The 19,054-nt window shown below is 40.1% G+C and overlaps 1 protein-coding gene across 3 annotated transcripts in view; it reads left to right on the top strand.

Moving 5' to 3' along the window:
• Positions 1-11,009, top strand: part of PUM2 (pumilio RNA binding family member 2) — a 108,402-nt gene extending 97,393 nt beyond the window's left edge. For all 3 annotated transcript variants that reach the window (XM_065402160.1, XM_065402162.1, XM_065402161.1), the window contains exons 17-21: positions 152-289; positions 4,293-4,418; positions 5,035-5,156; positions 6,073-6,265; positions 7,698-11,009. In XM_065402160.1, the coding sequence (XP_065258232.1) occupies positions 152-289; positions 4,293-4,418; positions 5,035-5,156; positions 6,073-6,265; positions 7,698-7,829 (711 nt within the window). In that variant the 3' untranslated portion in view covers positions 7,830-11,009. The remainder of the gene's footprint in view (positions 1-151; positions 290-4,292; positions 4,419-5,034; positions 5,157-6,072; positions 6,266-7,697) is intronic.
• Positions 11,010-19,054: the final 8,045 nt, after the last annotated feature.

Here is a 19,054-nt window from a genome sequence, read left to right on the forward strand (position 1 = left end):
ATTAGTGTAATTCTTCAGATAAAAAAGATAATCTGTCTGGCTAGATTTACAGTGAACATAAAGGTTTGAATATTACATTCGAAAATGCAGTTTTGCTACAGCATCAGTGTAGAGAAGTGGATAATTTAGTAATTTCCTCATTTTTTTGCAGAATGAAATGGTGAAAGAGTTGGATGGTCATGTTCTGAAATGTGTGAAAGATCAAAATGGAAACCATGTTGTGCAAAAATGCATTGAATGTGTCCAGCCACAGTCACTCCAGTTCATCATTGATGCTTTCAAAGGACAGGTAATGTTAATTTCTCTACTTTAGTCTAGGTGTTGCATCATTGACCCAAGGATTGCTGGATAATTTGCAAATACCAAACAGCATTTATCAACACATTGGTGTCTCGTTTAAGTTAACATAGCATGTAACATCACTTTTTTTGTCCTAACTGGAAAAAATAAAACCCTTGAATTAGATGGTTAATGTGACGTAGAGTTAGAGTATATTGGGGATGAGGCCCTCTGAAAGTGACATCAGATGCTCTATGAATTTGATGGCAGAAATACTCAGCTTATTGTCAAGTTTTTCAGTCCAGTTTAGAGACTGACATGATCAGGTTTCCTTTGTCATATTTTATTATTTCAGTTAACCAAAGGCCATCTCTGATCTTTGTTCATGGCAATAGAAGTAACTGCAGTTATTCCCAGACTCTCTTGTAAAGAGAGATTTATTTCTCCTCAATCTGTTCCTATGTGCTTTACCTTAAGTAGTAGCAATTTCTTCCACAAAAACAACAAGAAGTCCGGTGGCACCTTAAAGACTAACAGATTTATTTGGGCATAAGCTTTCGTGGGTAAAAAACCTTGATTTTTTTTACCCACGAAAGCTTATGCCCAAATAAATCTGTTAATCCTTAAGGTGCCACCGGACTCCTTGTTGTTTTTGTGGATACAGACTAACACGGCTACCCCCCGATACTTGACACCATGCAGTTTCTTCCAAAGTTATCCACCTGATTCTAATCATTTTTAATACAATACCTGTATTAAATTCAATCAGATGTTCTCTGAGCCTGGATTAATAGACGTGTCTGGTGACACTGATCATTTTTCCAAGAAATTGTATTACAAGGTTAATATTGTACTAAAGACAATACAGAAATCACTGCAGCTAAATAAACTTTTCGTATGACCACCTTGTACTTGTCTAGTCTGAAAAGTATAACTACAGTAATTCAGATTATTAGGTTTTATTTAGTGATGCACCAAACACATTTCTTTACAAAATCTCCAACATATCATTGTCTCTCACGCACTTTACAGTACTGAGATGGATATTTTTTCCCTGTGATATTAACCTTTTATTGTGAATAGCAATACCATGACTTAACAAATGATGGCTGATTTCACTTTTCGAGTCCCCTTGCTGTTTACAACAAAGTATGATTGGGGGGGGGGGGGGAAGGGATGGAGGGGCTGGTTTCAATGGTTTATAAATAGATGCCCTTGACTAAATTGTAACACTGTTTACTGGAAAGCCATGCATTATTCCAGGTGTAATATAATGTAGTAATTGAAAACATGAAAAAGTACACTTTTGTAATGTAACAGAAGATAAACTTTCATAGAATCGTAGAAATGTAGGGCTCGAAGGAACCGCAAGAACTCAAGACCAGGCCCCTGTGCTGACACAGAAGCAAGTAAACCTAGACCATCTGTGACAGATGTTTGTCCAATCTGTCCTTAAAAGACTACAATGATGAGGATTCCACAACCTCCTTTAGAAGCCTATTCCAGTGCTTTATCTATCCTTTTAGTAAGAAAGTTTTTCCTATTATATAAGCTAAATCTCGCTTAGTGCAGATTGAGCCAATTACTACTTGTCCTACCTTCAGTGCACATGGAGAACAATTGATCACCATCCTCTTTATAACAGCCCTTAACAAATTTTGAAGACTGTTTTCAGGTCCCCCCCCCAGTCATCTTTTCTCAGCACTAAACATGCCCAGTTTTTTTAACCTTTCCTCATAAATCAGGTTTTCTGAACCTTTTATTATTTTTATTGCTCTTCTCTGGACTCTGTCCAGTTTGTCCACATGTCCTAAAGTATGGTGCCCAGAATTAGATACACTACTCCAGCCGAGGCCTCACCAGTACTGAGTAGAGCGGGACTATTACCTCTGTCTTCCATATGACACACCAGTTAATACACCCCAGAATGATATTACCCTTTTTTGCAGCTGCATTACATTGTTGACTCGTATTCAATTTGTGATCCACTATAACTGAGGCTGCGAGTTTGTCATGGAGGTCACAGAAAGTCACGGATTCCATGACTTTCCGTGACCTCCGTGACTTTTGCAGTGGCCGGGGCGCCTGGCTCAGGGGCAGCTCAGGCAGCCCCTGCGCCAGGCGCACCTGCTGCTGCTGGGGCACTCTTGGGCCATGATGCTCCCTCCCACCCTCCTCCCCCAACCCCCCCCCGCAGGGTGTGGGAGCGGGCAGGAGGTTGGGGCATGGGATGGGGTGAGGCGGGCTCTGGGCGGCGCTTACCTGGAGGGCTCCCCGGAAGCTGCGACATCCCCCTCGCTCAGCTGCTAGGCGGAGGTGTGGCCAGGCAGCTCTGTGTTGTTTCCACCCAGAGCGCTGGCTTTGCAGCTCCCATTGTTTGGGAACCGTGGCCAAGTTTTATTCACAGCTATTTTTAGTAAAAGTCATGGACAGGTCATGGGTCGTGAATTTTTGTTTATTGCCCATGACCTGTCCCTGACTTTTACTAAAAATACAGTGACTAAAACGTAGCCCTAACTATAACCCCTAGATCCTTTTCAGCAATACTACCACCTAGCCTGTTACTCCCCATTTGGTAGTAATGCATTTGATATTTTCTTTCCTAAGTGAAGTACTTTGCACTTGTCTTTATTGAATTTCATCTTTATTGAAATTCAGACCAATTCTCCAGTTTGTCAAGGTTGTTTTGAATTCTAATCCTATCCTTCATGGCTCTTGCAACTTCTCCCAGCTTGGTGTCATCTGAAAATTTTATTCCTCAGTCCATTATCCAAATCATTTAATGAAAATATGAATAGTTCCGGACCCAGGACTGTCCTCTGTGAGATCCCACTGGATATGCGCTCCCAGTTTGACACACAACCATTGAGGACTACTTTTTGAGTCCTGTCTTTCAACCAGTTGTGCACCCATCTTATAACAATTTCATCTAGACCACATTTCCCTAGTTTGCTTATAAGAATGTCATGTGGGACTGTGTCAAAGGCCTTACTAAAATCAAGATATATCACATCTACTGCTTCTCCCCTATTCACTGGGCTAGTAACCTTGTCAAAGGAAATTAGGTTGGTTTGGCATGATTTGTTCTTGACAAATCCATGCTTACTATTCCTTATAACCCTATTATCCTCTAGGTGGTTACAATTTGATTGTTCAATAATTTGATAATTTAATAATTTGCAGACTAGCTTTATTAACTTTGTGCGTGAATTAATCAAAACTTCCAGGTGTAAGTCTTTGTGTTCAATCCTGGACATCACATAAAAATTTAAGGCCTTAAATCAAACCTTCAAGGACATGTCTGGATAAGAATTTAAGTAACCAGAGTAAGCCAAAGATGTGACTGTATATTTTTAATACATGCACATACTTTGTAAGTATTTAACAGTGGGCTTGGTATATATGATGGAATGCAAAATTTATAGCATAATCAGTTGCAGAATTTCAAAACTGTTTTATAAGATTCCAGAATATCCAGTTAATACATAAAATTCCAGATTAGGAAACAAGAGTGAAAAAAATATTTTTCTTAAATGTGATCAGGGCAGGTGAAGACTCTCCGAGACCCTAGTACATCATGTCATGGGCCTCTTGTGGGTCTGCCCATAACTGATGTAGTAGTGGTGGCAAGTGGCCCCCTTCCTTCTATCAAGAAAAACAGGAACAGCTGTGTGGGAGTGCCCCTGTTAAACTTACACCAGTAGCTAGGGTATCTGCTTAGCTGGGTTGGCAGTACCCAGAGCACATTTCTGCTGCCACTGAGAAGCTGATGTAATCAGATGGCTCCAGGAGCTGGGGTCCTAGGCACAGATCTTTAGTGCTTATGACTTTCTCTGGCTCTGAATGTGATTGGAGGCTGAAATTTCTAATGCTGGAAGACACCACTTTTGTGAAGACTTCAGTACTTTGAGAAGTTGCTAATATTCAATAACTCGTTTTTGAAAAGTAATTTACAGCACACTTGTAAACTTCAGTATATCTAATTTCAAAATTTGTAATCCTGTTGTTTTAAGGTGTTTGTGCTTTCAACTCATCCGTATGGCTGCAGAGTAATTCAGCGTATTCTGGAGCACTGCACTGCTGAGCAGACTTTGCCCATCTTAGAGGAATTGCATCAACACACAGAACAGCTTGTGCAGGTTAGTGTACTCTTATGTTTCAATCTGAAGTTACTATCAACTCTGTTTTTTGTTGTAGATTTCATTTTCTTTTATATTACTGGCTGTTAATTGCTTAGGTATTTTTATGTACATGTCCTTTTTTGATTTAGCAAACATTGATTCCTCTCCCAGCTTCCAACTCTATTTATTTACAAGCATAAGTGAACATGGAGATGATAAAGCTTTGTTTAAGCACTTTTGGCATAGTGTAGGGTACAGTGTGAGTTAACAGCATCTGTAGAATCAGCTTGCAGAAGGTTTTGGAGATTTTATGACCACTACAAAATTGGTGGCTTCATTGGTGGTGAATGTGTAGAATTAATTTTACACGGATTTAGCAGATAGTGGGCATTCCTTGGCAAATCACAATTTTTAGCAAGGTTCAGATTTTGGACCTAAAATCTGTAGAAGGACCATGAATAATTCTTGGTGAAATGTTGTTTTTCAGATGTGCTCTTTTAATCATTTTGTAATGGTCAGTTACAGTTACTAATTTTTTCTCTTGTACTTCTCGAAGTGAATACAAAAATGCATAAGCTATATGAGTTCCTCAGATGGAACCACAATAAGAAAACTGAAATCTTTTTATTTTCAGGATCAATATGGAAATTATGTTATCCAACATGTGCTGGAGCACGGTCGTCCTGAAGACAAGAGTAAAATAGTTTCAGAAATAAGAGGAAAAGTTCTAGCTCTGAGTCAGCACAAATTTGCCAGGTATTACAATGTTCTCAGTGTTAAAGAAAGGTTCACTAACCTTTTTAATGTTGTTTTGGAATTGACTTATTTACGTCAGTTGCTGAGGAAAGGATTTCATTATTTTGCCTTTATTCAAAGGTGATTAATAATTTGCCTAGAGCTTCCATTTGTGTGGAAAAAATGAGACTTTGATAAAAAGAAATGTTCCATAGTGGAACAAAAAACATCAGAATTTTTCACAAAATGGCTGGCAGCTGGGAAGCATGTCCTCCCAGGGAGCTGGCCAGGTGGGGAACCAGCCACCCAGCTCCTTGGGGAGTTGTGGGTCCAGGGAAGCCTTGGCTCCACAGGAGCCCAGTAGGCAGTCTGACGTAGAATCAGGGACTTTTAGAACCATAGCTGCCAAGGAGACATGAGCTTGGGAGCTGGGGCTTCCAGATATTTGGCTGTTTGTAAGCCCACCAAGTGGGCTGCCAAGGAGCTGGTGGCTTGGGAACGAGGGATTTTTAGGCTCTCTGCTCCCCATCAGTCTGCGTGAGGAGTCAGGAGCCTGTAAACTTGGGCTGCGAAGAAGAGAGTCAGGTGAGCTGGCAAGAAACCAGGCAGGTTTCACACACTATTTGGAATTTGAGTCATTTTCCAGCAGAAGAATGTTGAGTTGGAAAATTTCCTACCAGCTCTAATTTTGACCATCTCAAACATATAGATTATCAGTATTTTTTCCACACAAAAAGAAAGTATTTTCAAAACTAAGGAAATTAATCTTTTGGTATACATCATGCACTTTTCAATATTTGGTACCACAGTCATAATGTATGTATAAAAAACTCAGACGTGCGAATCCCTATTCAAATAAATTAGAAAGTAATACCCTAAAAGAATATTCAAAACCTTTTAAACCTATAAAACACAATTACCTTATTTTTTCCCCCAGCAATGTCGTAGAAAAATGTGTAACTCATGCATCTCGTGCTGAAAGAGCTTTACTTATTGATGAGGTTTGTTGCCAGAACGATGGTCCTCACAGTGCCTTATACACCATGATGAAGGACCAATATGCCAACTATGTTGTTCAGAAGATGATTGATATGGCTGAACCTGCGCAGCGGAAGATTATAATGCACAAGGTACTTGATAGATAGATAGATAGATGGCTTCATCAGCTTTAGGAGTTTTTTTCTTCTATATTCACGTTTCCTGTCACCTCTTCTTTGTATATATTTCTGAATTTACCTGAATTTCTTTAGAAGCCACCTTTCCTGTAGGTTCATTACCCTTGTCAGGAAGGGGGCATTTGTGGCTTAGTAAAATAAAAAGCACATCCTCTTTTTAATTTTTTAATTTTTAATTATTTTAAATTTCTAATAGTCTGGTGAAGCAGGATATAATTGGATCTTTGTCAATTCGTTTAGTTTCTACGGATTTATGGTTTGGGCCTTGAAAAAAGCTCCTAACAGTTATGTCTAGTATTAATCTAATTTTTATTCTTTTTAAAAAAAAAAGACTGACTTTTTATATTAAAAAACATAACAATTTTCTATCCAATGCTCTTGTTGTACATTTACTTTAGTATACATTTTAGAAAATCAGTAGTTTTGAAATTTTCTTCCATCATGTGACAGTCACCAGTATGAATGGGTGAGTCATCCTCACCTATCACTTACACAAATAGTAGCTAATCCAGATGCCAGATTTCCACACTTAAGGTACGTCTACACTGCAGCAGCTCCCTGTTGCCAGAGTTTTTCCTTGCGGCAGGAAAAGGTTCCAGGCGTGGGGAGTTGCTGGAGCTTTTCCCTTCCACAGTGAAAGCCTCTGGCAGCAGGTGGAGGCTCTGGCAGAGAGGGTTAGTGGGGAAAACTGCTGCTGAGCCTTTCCCCTCTTTCGCCCCTCTGCCAGAGCCTTGCCCTGACACATGTACCACGCACCACAGTGTGGCCACAGCCTGCTTTTTGCTGGAGTGTGTAGCTACACATACCCTACGCACCACTGCAAGAGGCGTGCAGTGTAGATGTAGCCTTAGTTCCTCCTCCTTGACATGCAGACAAGCTTCTTAGTTGAGAATATCTAGAGGTGGAGAAAATCACAGTTAATCTACACTACCCTGTATAGTGCCCTGCTCAATAGCCATTGAAGTAATTGTGCTTGAACTCTGATTACTCTGTGGCATATTGAATGGCTGTCTTCCTGGTGTTGGCACATAACAGAAAAAAATTAACGAAGTAAACAAACAATTCTTTCTCTTTTATGGATATGTTCTGAATAATTCATTTTTTCATATTTAAATAAACAAAAACTTGAAGACAAATATATTTAATAGAAATTAAACTAAATTTGGATAGCCAATACTAAACAAGCTTGGAATTAAATGCTTGTAGTAAGAAAAAGGCTCACTTGGCCTTCTGGTTCTTCAGAATCTAATTGTAAATCTTTCTGGAAACTCTTTGTAACCTTTGAAATATAGGGCTCCACTTGAAAATATTTAAATTAAGAATAATTTATTGTAGATAAGATTAAGAGATTTTTAGATACAAGTTAACTAGATTTTTCTTCTTGTAGATTCGACCCCACATTACAACTCTGCGTAAATATACCTATGGCAAACACATACTGGCCAAGTTAGAGAAGTATTACCTGAAGAACAGTGCTGATCTGGGGCCAATCGGAGGACCACCAAATGGGATGCTGTAAAAGACCAGACATACAGGCAGCAACTTGAATGAAAAATTTCATTGTGAATTATCAAAACCCACAACTTAACTATAAATGTTCTGATTTTTTTAAATCTATTTATTGACTCTGTTCATCCATTTGTAAAATTTTTATTGTTCTTGTGTATATTTTTGGGGAGTGAATTATAAAATATCTCCAGCCCTGGCCCGGAAACCTATCAGATTGAACTGCTGACAAAGCACAGAATGCCTGTATATGATGTAATTGTATCAAAATAGCTGTCACATATTTTGTAAATTTTTACCTTGTAAAGTCACTGAAAAATAGTTTTTAAAGGGAAAAAGTACATTATTCTTTTAATACACTGGCTTGCAATCTGGTAGGTCTACCCACTATCACAGCACAACAGGTTTCTAGAGTTGTAAATAGAATGTCTTCCCCCCCCCCCCCCTTTGTGTGGAGTCTTTTATACCAGATTAAAATAGATCAACTGCATAAATATTATTTAACATGTAACAGAAAGTTAAGTTGTATTTTGGTGGTTCACAACATATCCAAATAGCAAAAAGGGCACGGCAAACTAAAGTAGGGATTGACAAAACAATGGAAACTTTAAAGACAAGCATCCGTCATTTGCTGTGGCCATGATTTTTTTAAAAAAATGCAATGCCCTAATATTTTCTCTAGCAATGTATTTAAAAAAAAAAAAAAAAAAAAAAGTGATGTGTATATACTTATATATTGTTGTACAAGGTAGAGGAATAAAATCATGGTGGTACTTCCATACAATAAAGTACTGTCTGAATAGAGAATAATCCTGCATTAACTTTACAGTCAGTTTCGCAATGCGGGAACAGTAGAGTTTTGTATTTTTTTAATTTGCATATAGAATTGTAAGACATGATTTGAAAGTGTTGAGCATTTATTTTGCTTTCTCACAGTAGATGCAAAAAAGTAGGTATTGATGGAGGAGAAAAGGGGCCACTGAACAGTAAACTTGATAGCTCAACGTGTAAGCATGATTAAATATTCAGATAGCTTTTTTGCTTCCTATAAATATATGCATTGTATACGTGTAGTTAATAGGTGTAAGTTTACAGTTTGAAAACAAATCTCTTGTTTCGATGTTTATTACAAGCCTTGCTAATTTAGTAGTGATGCTTACTTTGGTTGTACAGATGTACATTTGTAAACCTTCATGCTGTAAATGTAATTTGTTTTACCCCCTTTGGGGACAAAAATTTGCATTTTAGTGTATATTCATATCCCCCTCCCCTCTTTGCCTTGGCATATAGTGTTGTATAATGTAAATTTATTTCAACAAATCAAGAGTGATTTTTTAAAAATTCTATCTTTATATGGTTTCAGAAATATGAACCAGCTTTCTTTTTATCTATTGTGAGAAACATTATGTTTTCTTTATAACATAGCTGTTGATTCTGTTAATATGGACATTTTGGGAAATGAATCAGTTGAAAATTTAAGTCAGGATAATAAGAATAGTAAGCAAGAAATGGATTGAAATATTTGGTTACCCGAGAAACCAATGCTTCTTCCATCTTAATAAATGTGGCATGATTTTTTTGTACAGAAGAGTACTGTATTTTTGAATAGCCTACTCCCAACCTAAAGCAAATATGTATGATACTGTCAATTTTTTTCTCTGGACATATGACATTGTAACAGTAACATGAAGATGATGTACATTTACAAGCGGCCTTATGTACATTTCCCAATGATCTTTTTAAGGCAGAATTGTGACCATATGTGTATAATTAAAATCCTTTTTAATCCTTTGCCTATGGAAATATTTTGAAAAAAAGCTTACTTTCAGTTTCTGAAAGATGAAAAAAGTGCTTGTATTTTGTTGAAGTATTTTGTGTAGAACATTAATTTTGATGGCATAACTTTTTTTTTAATCTACAAGCTATTGGAGTCTATGTCTTGAGCACTGATGACATAAGTCTGTTATGGTAAGGCTCTGATGATGAGGAAAAAAGAACCAGCAGTGGTATAATTTTGTATATGGAGTTCTGTCATCTTACTGTTCCTATCAAAATCTACAGAAGTTTCCTTGCAGCATAAAATTTTAGGTGTTATATATCTTTTTGTTGTATTCTTGTAGCATTACTTTAACAAAGCAGCTTGCTGGAGGTTAGTCTGGCCTACGTCTGAGACTGTGGATCTGTCATTAATACCCTCCTCAGTAATCTAGTGGTTTGCTTCTGACTTTTCATAAGCACAGTTCTAATTTCCATTCCAGTTATTTGTTGCATGAAGGTTAGTTTTCAACACCAGACTTCCTCTCTGCTAGAGGTAGAACCCCAATCATCTTGAGTTGGGACTTTCCCTCAAAATACATAAAATAGCCTTGAAGATTATGCCTTTGTTGACACAGGCGATGGGAATCCAAAGTTTCACTTTGAGATATTTTTCAATTTCTCTATTCTGTCCTTTGTACAAACTGTGTGCATATGTTACAACGTAAAATGCTGATATTCACCTCAGTTAGTGGTACACTGAACGCGATGCTGCTGGGTGTGTTTATAACCGATGCAGCATGCACTCTTATGCAGAAGCTGACATCACCATTCCAGTACTCCCAGCCCCCTACCAGCCCATTCTACCATGGTTGGCTTTAAACAGGATCTTCAAGCTGTAACATATTCAGTAGCCACTGAATCATCTTCTCCCAATCATTTTCATAACAGAATTTTTTGGCACAGAAGAGATACAAGCACCTGAAGATCGATTCCCTTCCCCCCACTCTCCTTCAATACATAGTAAGTGTATTGAGGTTTGGATAGAACCACTAGGCTTTTTTTTTTTTCTCTCAAGGGTATCCTTTTGATATGGATTGTTTATGGACCAATTTGTCTAGCCTGATTAGGTCTGTCTCCTGCTCCTTGTGGTTCATAATGAATAATGTAATGTTCACTTGTATATGCTGTAAAAACAAAATGAAAATGTGAATAACACTGTGAAATATACCTGGTCTTGTGTTTTTCTGTAGGAAACAAAACATACTTTATACCCTCAATTACAATTACATGAATTGCCCGCTTCCTAATTCAGCACAGCTTCAACTGTGGAAATATATTTATACCTCTCATAAAAATGCAGTGTTCCGATGAAAATTACTGGTCTAGTCACTTTGTGTTTCCTGTTCTTACCAACTAGTAAAGTTCTAATGGAATAATTGCTTCAGACTCTTCTATCAGAAGAGGTAAAGCGTGGCCTTGTGCAGTATGAGTCCTGTATGTGACTTCTGGATCTGGATGGTTTTTTACTAGTAAGAGTGAGTGAGTCATGAAAGGGTGAAGAGACTTCAATCCTCTGCCTCACTCTTTGGTGTTCCAGGTAGGCTCTTGGCTGGCCACAGACTCTATTACTTTCCAGTAATCCAATTTAGCTCTACATGTGGCCTCAAGGGACAAATTTGCACGGACCAATATTCTAATGTATCCTCGTGAAAATACAATTTGTGGTCATTTGCAGTTTTCTTTATTCTAATTATTGAATTCAAGGTTCTTCATATATTTCAGTTGTCAGCTTCTGGGACTTAATCACCTAGGCTCAAAGGAATAGATACAGTTTAAAAGAAAAAAAAACAGTGCCATTTGAGTAACAAGCAAGTGCCTTTTCAAAATTAAAAGTTCGTTTGACAGAACAGTATACATACTATTGACACAGGCTATTGTAATCACATTTTTTTGAATACTGGTGAAACTCAAGAACTTTTCCAACTGATCACTCAATTTGACGTAGAATTATGAACATTTTCTACATAGCATGATAATCAGGGTCTTCCACAGCTTTATATAACTTACATGGAGACTACTTAGGTCTGTTGGTTAAAAGTATTGAAGAATAAAAGTGAGATTCATACTAAACATAACTGTTAGGAGTTCTTTTCAAGGACCAGAACATAAATGTTGGTAAAATGCTTGGCAATTGATATTTTATAAAACCCTTGCTCAAGCACTGTAGTGTTTCTTTGAGAATAATGCTGGATGAAATGTATTGTCCAATGAATCCATCCATCTTTCACTTTGAAAATCCCACTGTTCTTAGACTGAAGTACTTACTGTACGAGATCTCTCTTAACTAGTATCCAATACTATGATGATGAACACCATAGTAAAAGCCCATAAACAAGAAAACTAGCACAAAAAGGTTCTGCTTCTGTTTGTGTATAAAGGTACTTAACCTAAAGTACTTCAGCCTGCGATTTTAGGTCTCTGGTTTATTACTAAGATTTAGAGGACACCATAGTTTGCTCAGTTTTTTAGCTTTGCTCTGGTAATGGTGTTATGTACTGTTTCAAATCTTTGAGTGATTTGTCACATGGATTCCAGTTCTGGTGCACATGCAAGCTGATTCTCTTTGGCTAGTGCTGTCCAGTGGGCTCACAGCTGCACCCTACATGTTCTCCTGCTCCTTCAGCTGAGGGCATAAAGGTTAGAGCAGACCCAGCTGTCCCTCAGTTCCTTCTTACCACCCCTGGCAGCAAAGTGGAACCTCTGCAGTGTCCACTTACTCTGCACACTCTGCAATCTCGTTAGGCAGGTAGTGCAGTTAGAAGGGCTTTTTTGGTTTATTTGTTTACATCTGGTTGGGAGGGGCAGCAGCTGCTTGATACTCCTTGTACTGGGCCACAAGCCAATATGATTGAAACAATCCCCAAGATTTAAAACTTGCCCCTCTTGTGAGGCTGCTATCCCACTCAGTGATGGGCACTCCAGCTGCTTTTTTAGTCTTTGCAAGGGATACATCCCTGACGGATGCTCAAATGTATCACTCCTCCAAGAGGACACAGTGAGGGCAGCCCACTTCAAGTTCTTTCTACTGGCATCTTGAGGAAGACCTGAGGCAAAGGATCCTGCCAAGCCTGAACACTGACTTTTGACTAATTCTGAAAGCTGCAGCTCTACATTGAGCTCCTGGGCTCGTTCTTCCTCAAAGATGAAACCTCTTGACTATTGAATCTGACAGAGCAGTCAAGACTCCTGCCAACCAGTCATCAGAAAGGATTAGAAGAAGCAAGACTTCCAGAGCAAGACTAGTCATAGGTCACCACCTTCAGTGCCTAGTAAATTGAGACAAAAGATCTATCCTGTCAGGACCACTTAGCAATGCTACCATTGAACCAATGAGCTTTCCTGCTCAGGTGAGGAGTGGGATTTGAGGACAGCATACAAGGTAGCTATGGTGCAGGGCGGTGCTGGTGGCCTGTGATATAGAGGAAATCAGACTAGATGATCTAGTGGTCTCATCTCGCCTTAAACTCTATGACCGTGGCTCTAGCTCCCTGCTTGGAAAAAGTATATTCATTTTGTTTCTTCCCTTCAAAGCAGCACTGGTTTCCCCAATCCATACATCTCACTCTCCTTAAGAGCTGAGAATGGGGAAGAACACCTTCAGAAAATGGAAGACCAATTGATCCAACTGCAATATCTTCCTCCTTCCCCGATGAGACAGTCATCTCTTCTACTCCTAGGTAGCCACATGACTTTAAAATCTTCCAAGACCTCTTCTGATACATGGCAGTCACCGTGGAAATTCTGGTGGAGGGTAGTGCAAGAAAAATATAAATCACTGAACGTTCTTCGAGTGCTGGTCCCTCGAGCCGCACATGAGTGTGCATGCATGCCATGTGCCTGAATCTGTAAATTCTAACAAGCTGTGAACGTTAGCCTTCACATGCGCAGTAGTTCTTCTCATGCCTCGGACCAAAGGCATAAGAGCAGTGTGAGCTGACACTTCTCCAGTTTCTTCTTACCACTGCATGGCCTGAGTCAGAATCCCTGTGTCCACAGATTTCTCTAGCTTTTATCCTTAAGTCTGTAAATGCGTACATAGCTAGCTTCATAGTTTTTATAATCGTATAATTAGAGTTTGCAGTATAAGGAGTTTTTTCCCCGTAACAGGGACTCCCTCCACCCAGACTGGGACTATGCCCAGAGTCCTAGGATTCAAGAACTGCCTCCCCTGCTCTCGCTCCCTCTCTGTGAGCAACAATCACCAATGTTGTCTCTGCTGCTTGGGGGAGATGCACATTGCTGCAAAGTTCAGCATCTGCCACTCATTTCCACCAAGAACACATGAATCTCATGAGCTTCGATTAAGGAAACACTTTATGGAGAAGGCTATGAGGCCTCATTGATTCAAGATGGGGAGATTGGGCCGATGTATGGGTGGGGGTAATCAGACAAGCAGCGCTCTTCCAAGCACAAGCTTAGGAGAGGAGTCTACAGCTGGGCTCTTCTTTCCAGGAGTGTAGGGGGCACACTCGTGGTCGTAAGGACAGATCCCTGTCCAGATCTGCACGTAAAAGAAGGGATCCCTCCCTGAGCCCATCCATACCAGGTGAGCCTTTGTGTGTGGATCTGATGGGTCCAGGACTGCAAAAGACCCCCCAGGCTGGAGGGTAAAGCAGGTTGCTGTTTAAAAAAAAAAAAAAAAAAAAAAAAAATCACACAAAAAAACCCAGGATCCATTAGTGGCTCTGGCTCCAAAACATGAGGACTGACACTTGCCAGCTCCATCCAGAAGTGTTGGACTGATTCTTCCCTAGTACCAGATGGTCCTTCAAAGAACTGCCCAGCTACAACTTCCTGGGATACATTGGAACCATCGGTCCCAACTGTTGGAACACCTTTAACACCAGGTTGTATGGACATCTACACTACACTAGGGGACATTTTCCTCCTTTACCCTCAGTGGCCTCTGCTCTCCAGCCCAGACCTCCTGAGGGACATTGCCACACTGGAGGATGAAATTGCATCAGTGACACTAGAACTATCCCCTCTCTAACCCTGGGGCAGGAGCATCCACCCACCAGTACCATCAGACCCACCAATGGAGCGAGAGCAGTTCTCAGACTCAGGTGAGTCTTATGCCCCAGTCAGTCCATCTCCTCATAGAAAGCTGAGTCCTGATAGTCAAAGAGATCTGAATGCCTTCCCCAGATATGCCTTCCCCAAGGACCAAGGGTACCCAGTGCAGTGGGGTCCTTCCTCCCCATCCAGCTGCTGCCTTATTGGGGGTCCCTGGAACCTCTATGAGATGCCCTGGATCCATTCATGAGTCATACCACACCTCTCCTACTTGGCGCCCACCAGATCTGTTGAAATATGAGAAGGAAGACGTTAACCTGGATCTCACGAGAATCTCCTCCTCATCTCTGGATGAAACTGTCACTCCGTCCTCACCATCTCCACCAGATGAGCACAGTCAGTACCAGGAGCTGCTTCAGACAATAGTTAATGACCTCTACATACCATTGGAGGAGGTCCGAGACTCCCAACACTGGATCCTGGGTATTTTGCAGTCTACAGGTCCATGCACAATGGCACTCCCAGTTAATGAGGCCAGCATGGAGCCAGCCAAAGTGATCTGGCATACTCCCACCCTATGTACCTCCTACTACTAAAAGGGCTAAGAGAGGTTATTTCATCACCGACAAAGGGGCTTAATGTCTTTTCTCCCACCCAACTCTCTGATTCTACAAGCAGCCACAGAGACAGCTAGATTGCAGCATTCCAACCCATGCTGGCTGACCAGGACACAAAGAGGTTGGACTTTTTGGGAAGACAGGTCATTTCTTCTACAAGCCTACAATGCTGTATCACTAACTATCAGGTTTTGTTAGCAAAATATGAATTTAACAGTTATTCCAGTCTGTCCAAATTTAAGGAAAAGCTTCCCCCTGACAACAGAGATCCAATTTCACTCTTTCATAGAAAAGGACCTGAGGAACAGCTGGGCCTGCTCTGCCCTTGGACAGGGGACACAAGGACATCCAGGGTGAAGGCGCAGTCCAAATGGATACTATGAGCCAAAAACAATCTGATCTCACATACATGTGACACTTGCATGTCAGAATTGGAATCCATGTGGACAATGTACCTCGAAAAACCCCAGTTTCTGTAAGGTAAGCAACCATCCTGTGATGAGGCTTATTCCCCACCATCTGCAAGGCAAGGGAAAGAATCCCAGTTAGTCATGTGCTGCAGCTGGGGGGTGATAAATAATTGCCTCGTGGCCAGAAGAGGTGGAACTCAGTTGCAGGGAGACAGCAGAGGAGACAGGTCTTCCTGGAGGAGAGATGTCCTGGGATAGGATTTAACAGACAGGAAACAACATAGGAAGAACTCTACAGGAGCAGGTTAGGCCGCCGGCAGGGGAAGCCTTGAGGTAGGGACAACAAGATGGAGCCTGAGAGGTATTAAGGGGTATTAGTTTGGAGATTTGTTTGTGTTGCCCTGGAAGGGATTTAGCCTTTCATTTGACTTGGCCAGAGAGCCAAGCTACAGAATACTCCGAGGGGGAGCTGGGAGCAGATGAAGGGTGGGAAAGGCCATTGCAGGGCTGAAGGAGAGCCCACGAGGGAGTGCCAGAAACAAGAACCCTGTGCAATAGTGTGACTAGAGATGAGGGGTGCCCACGAGTTGAGAACACACTACTGCATATCCTTTTTCAGCACTGCAATTGTATTTATTATTTTACAACACTCATGACCGTGCTTAAGACATTCTTCCTCCAACAGGACTTCCAATTATTTGTAGTGCTTGGTTCTCAGGTGCAATGTGGAAATTATAGGTTCTTCTGGCTGGGTGAAAAAGGGGCAGAGGATTCATTTCTCCCCTAGTTTCCATGAAGAGCCCCCAGCAATCAAAAAAAATCGAACAGAATGTTGAGAATTATTAAGAAAGGGATAGATAATAAGACAGAAAATATCATATTGCCTCTATATAAATCCATGGTACGCCCACATCTTGAATACTGCATGCAGATGTGGTCGCCCCATCTCAAAAAAGATATATTGGAACTGGAAAAGGTTCAGAAAAGGGCAACAAAAATGATTAGGGGTATGAAACGGCTGCCATATGAGGAGAGATTGACTGGGACTTTTCAGCTTGGAAAAGAGACAGCTAAGGGGGTATATGATAGAGGTCTATAAAATCATGAGTGGGTGGAAAAAGTAAATAAGGAAGTGTTATTTACTCCTCATAACACAAGAACTAGGGATCACCAAATGAAACTAATAGGCAGCAGGTTTAAAACAAATGAAAGGAAGTATTTTTCCCCCCCACACACAATGCACAGTCAGTCTGTGGAAATCTTTGCCACGGGATGTTGTGAAGGCCAAGACTAACAGGGTCCAAAAAAGAACTAGATAAGTTCATGGAGGATAGGTCCATCAATAGCCATTAGCCAGGATGCGCAGGGATGGTGTCTCTGTTTGCCAGAAGCTGGGAATGGGGAACGGGATGGATCACTTGATGATTACCTGTTCTGTTCATTCCCTGTTGGGCACCTGGCATTGGCCATTGTCGGAAGACAGGATACTGGGCTAGATGGACCTTCGGTCTGACCCAGTATGGTCATTCTTATGCATACAGCTCAGCTGTTTGGACAATGTATTGATTTATTTGACTGCTTTCAGCTGTAACCTTAATGGAAGTTACCCCAGTTATAGACAGTGTTACAAATTCTACTTATCTGAATGTCTAAGTAGGCTTAGAAGGATTAGATTTTTATTGGAAAATGTCAATAAATGTCGATTTCACTGTACACACACAAACCCATGAACAAATATTTCCATCGATAATAGAAATTTACTAGACAAAGAAAAATGCTGCTCGAGAACTTATTTGTATATTTTGTCATGTGATGTTAACCTTTAAAACACAAAATGTCAAGTCTTTAACTTGTTGACTGTAATTAAATAATTGTCTGACACCCTAATTTTCTGAACATTTACACACATGAAAATGTAAATCAATAAAAATAAATGCTTAAAATTTAGTTTTGTGCAACTGTAAAAATTCAATAAAAATTAAAAATGCTTAAAAATAAAAATTGATTTCTGCCAAGCCTGTTTAAGTAGTTCTTAGAGAAATGTTTATAGTCATCTGGAATGCAGCTGTCTTTACACGTTGAGCATTTGACCAGTAAAATCTTACTAAGAGTCATTCTTAGGTGCCTTTGCTGCCTCCAGATTATATCCACACAAGCAATTAAAACGTGACGTGCCAAAGTATTACATCAGTGATACAGCGGAAAATAACTGTGCAATTATTTAATAATGCACAGAAACACTACTGTCTTCAGTTGGCCTACAGAGGGAATTTTAGGTAAACAGATTTAGTTATTATTTAAATTGGAATTTAGCCAGGATCAGTTTTAATACTCTTACACTTGCAAGAAGTGCCATAATTTTAGGAGAAGTAGATATTATGGTGGAGCAGTCACATAAAACCCATAGTTAAGGTTGTGTCAGAGAGCTGAGTTTAACGGGTTATTACTTAACTTGGAATTTAGCAAGGATGCCAGGTTTAGTACTTCTACTGTTGTACAAAGAGCCACAGCATTTTCAGCAAGCACAAGTGATCAGAACCTTGGTTTTAGATCTCCTCATGGGTCTCCTAAAGAAACTGATCTTGGACTCATTTTAGGTTGTTGTTTTTTTTTCATCCTTTACTCCTGCTGTTTATTGATGGTTATTCCCAAAGTCTGGTAAAGCATAATGTGTATGTTCTCTTCCTAATTATCCTAAATGATGACTCTTACCATAATTATCATACTTCATTTATAATTTGGAAGGCACCTACTCATTTCCTTTACATAGTATTGCATGGTCTGTGTGGTAAATGATGATTTTACTTTTATCTTGCCCTAGGGCTGTAGAAATTGTATCCCAGCCCTTTGCTGTCATCATAATGTTGATTCAGATACTGCACATTTAGGCCCCCACCCATCCAGTTTTAGGAAAGTTTTTCTCTGTCAGCTGCTCTCCTTTTTATTAATGCCTGAATTCTGTCACAGCATCCGTTCCTTCTATAAGGATACCTGAAACGTTAAAAGCTAGTCCTGTTCTATCTGATCAACTTCGTTATGGTTGAGAGGAAAGCAGTATAATACAGAGTTTCCTACACTGTGGTCAACACATCACCGATGGTGTGGAGAGCACTTTTAGGAGATCCCTGTGGAATTTGCTTTCATAAGGGTAACGTAACCATCAGTCACCAGAAAGGGATAGTTGCCACTAACTATGGGCCTAATCCTGGCAAGAGCTGAACACCTCCTATACCCATGAAAGTCACTAGCACTCAGCACCTTTCAAGATTGATGCATGAACACTGCCCTGATATGGGGCAAATTGGATGTAACCTCAAGAACACATGAGTTTGTGGGACTGGGAGGTGCTGGAGTCTTGGTCAGTGTTTTAATTATGA

The sequence above is a fragment of the Emys orbicularis genome, chromosome 3 (genome assembly GCF_028017835.1).
Source record: "Emys orbicularis isolate rEmyOrb1 chromosome 3, rEmyOrb1.hap1, whole genome shotgun sequence".
Lineage (NCBI taxonomy): Eukaryota > Metazoa > Chordata > Testudines > Emydidae > Emys > Emys orbicularis.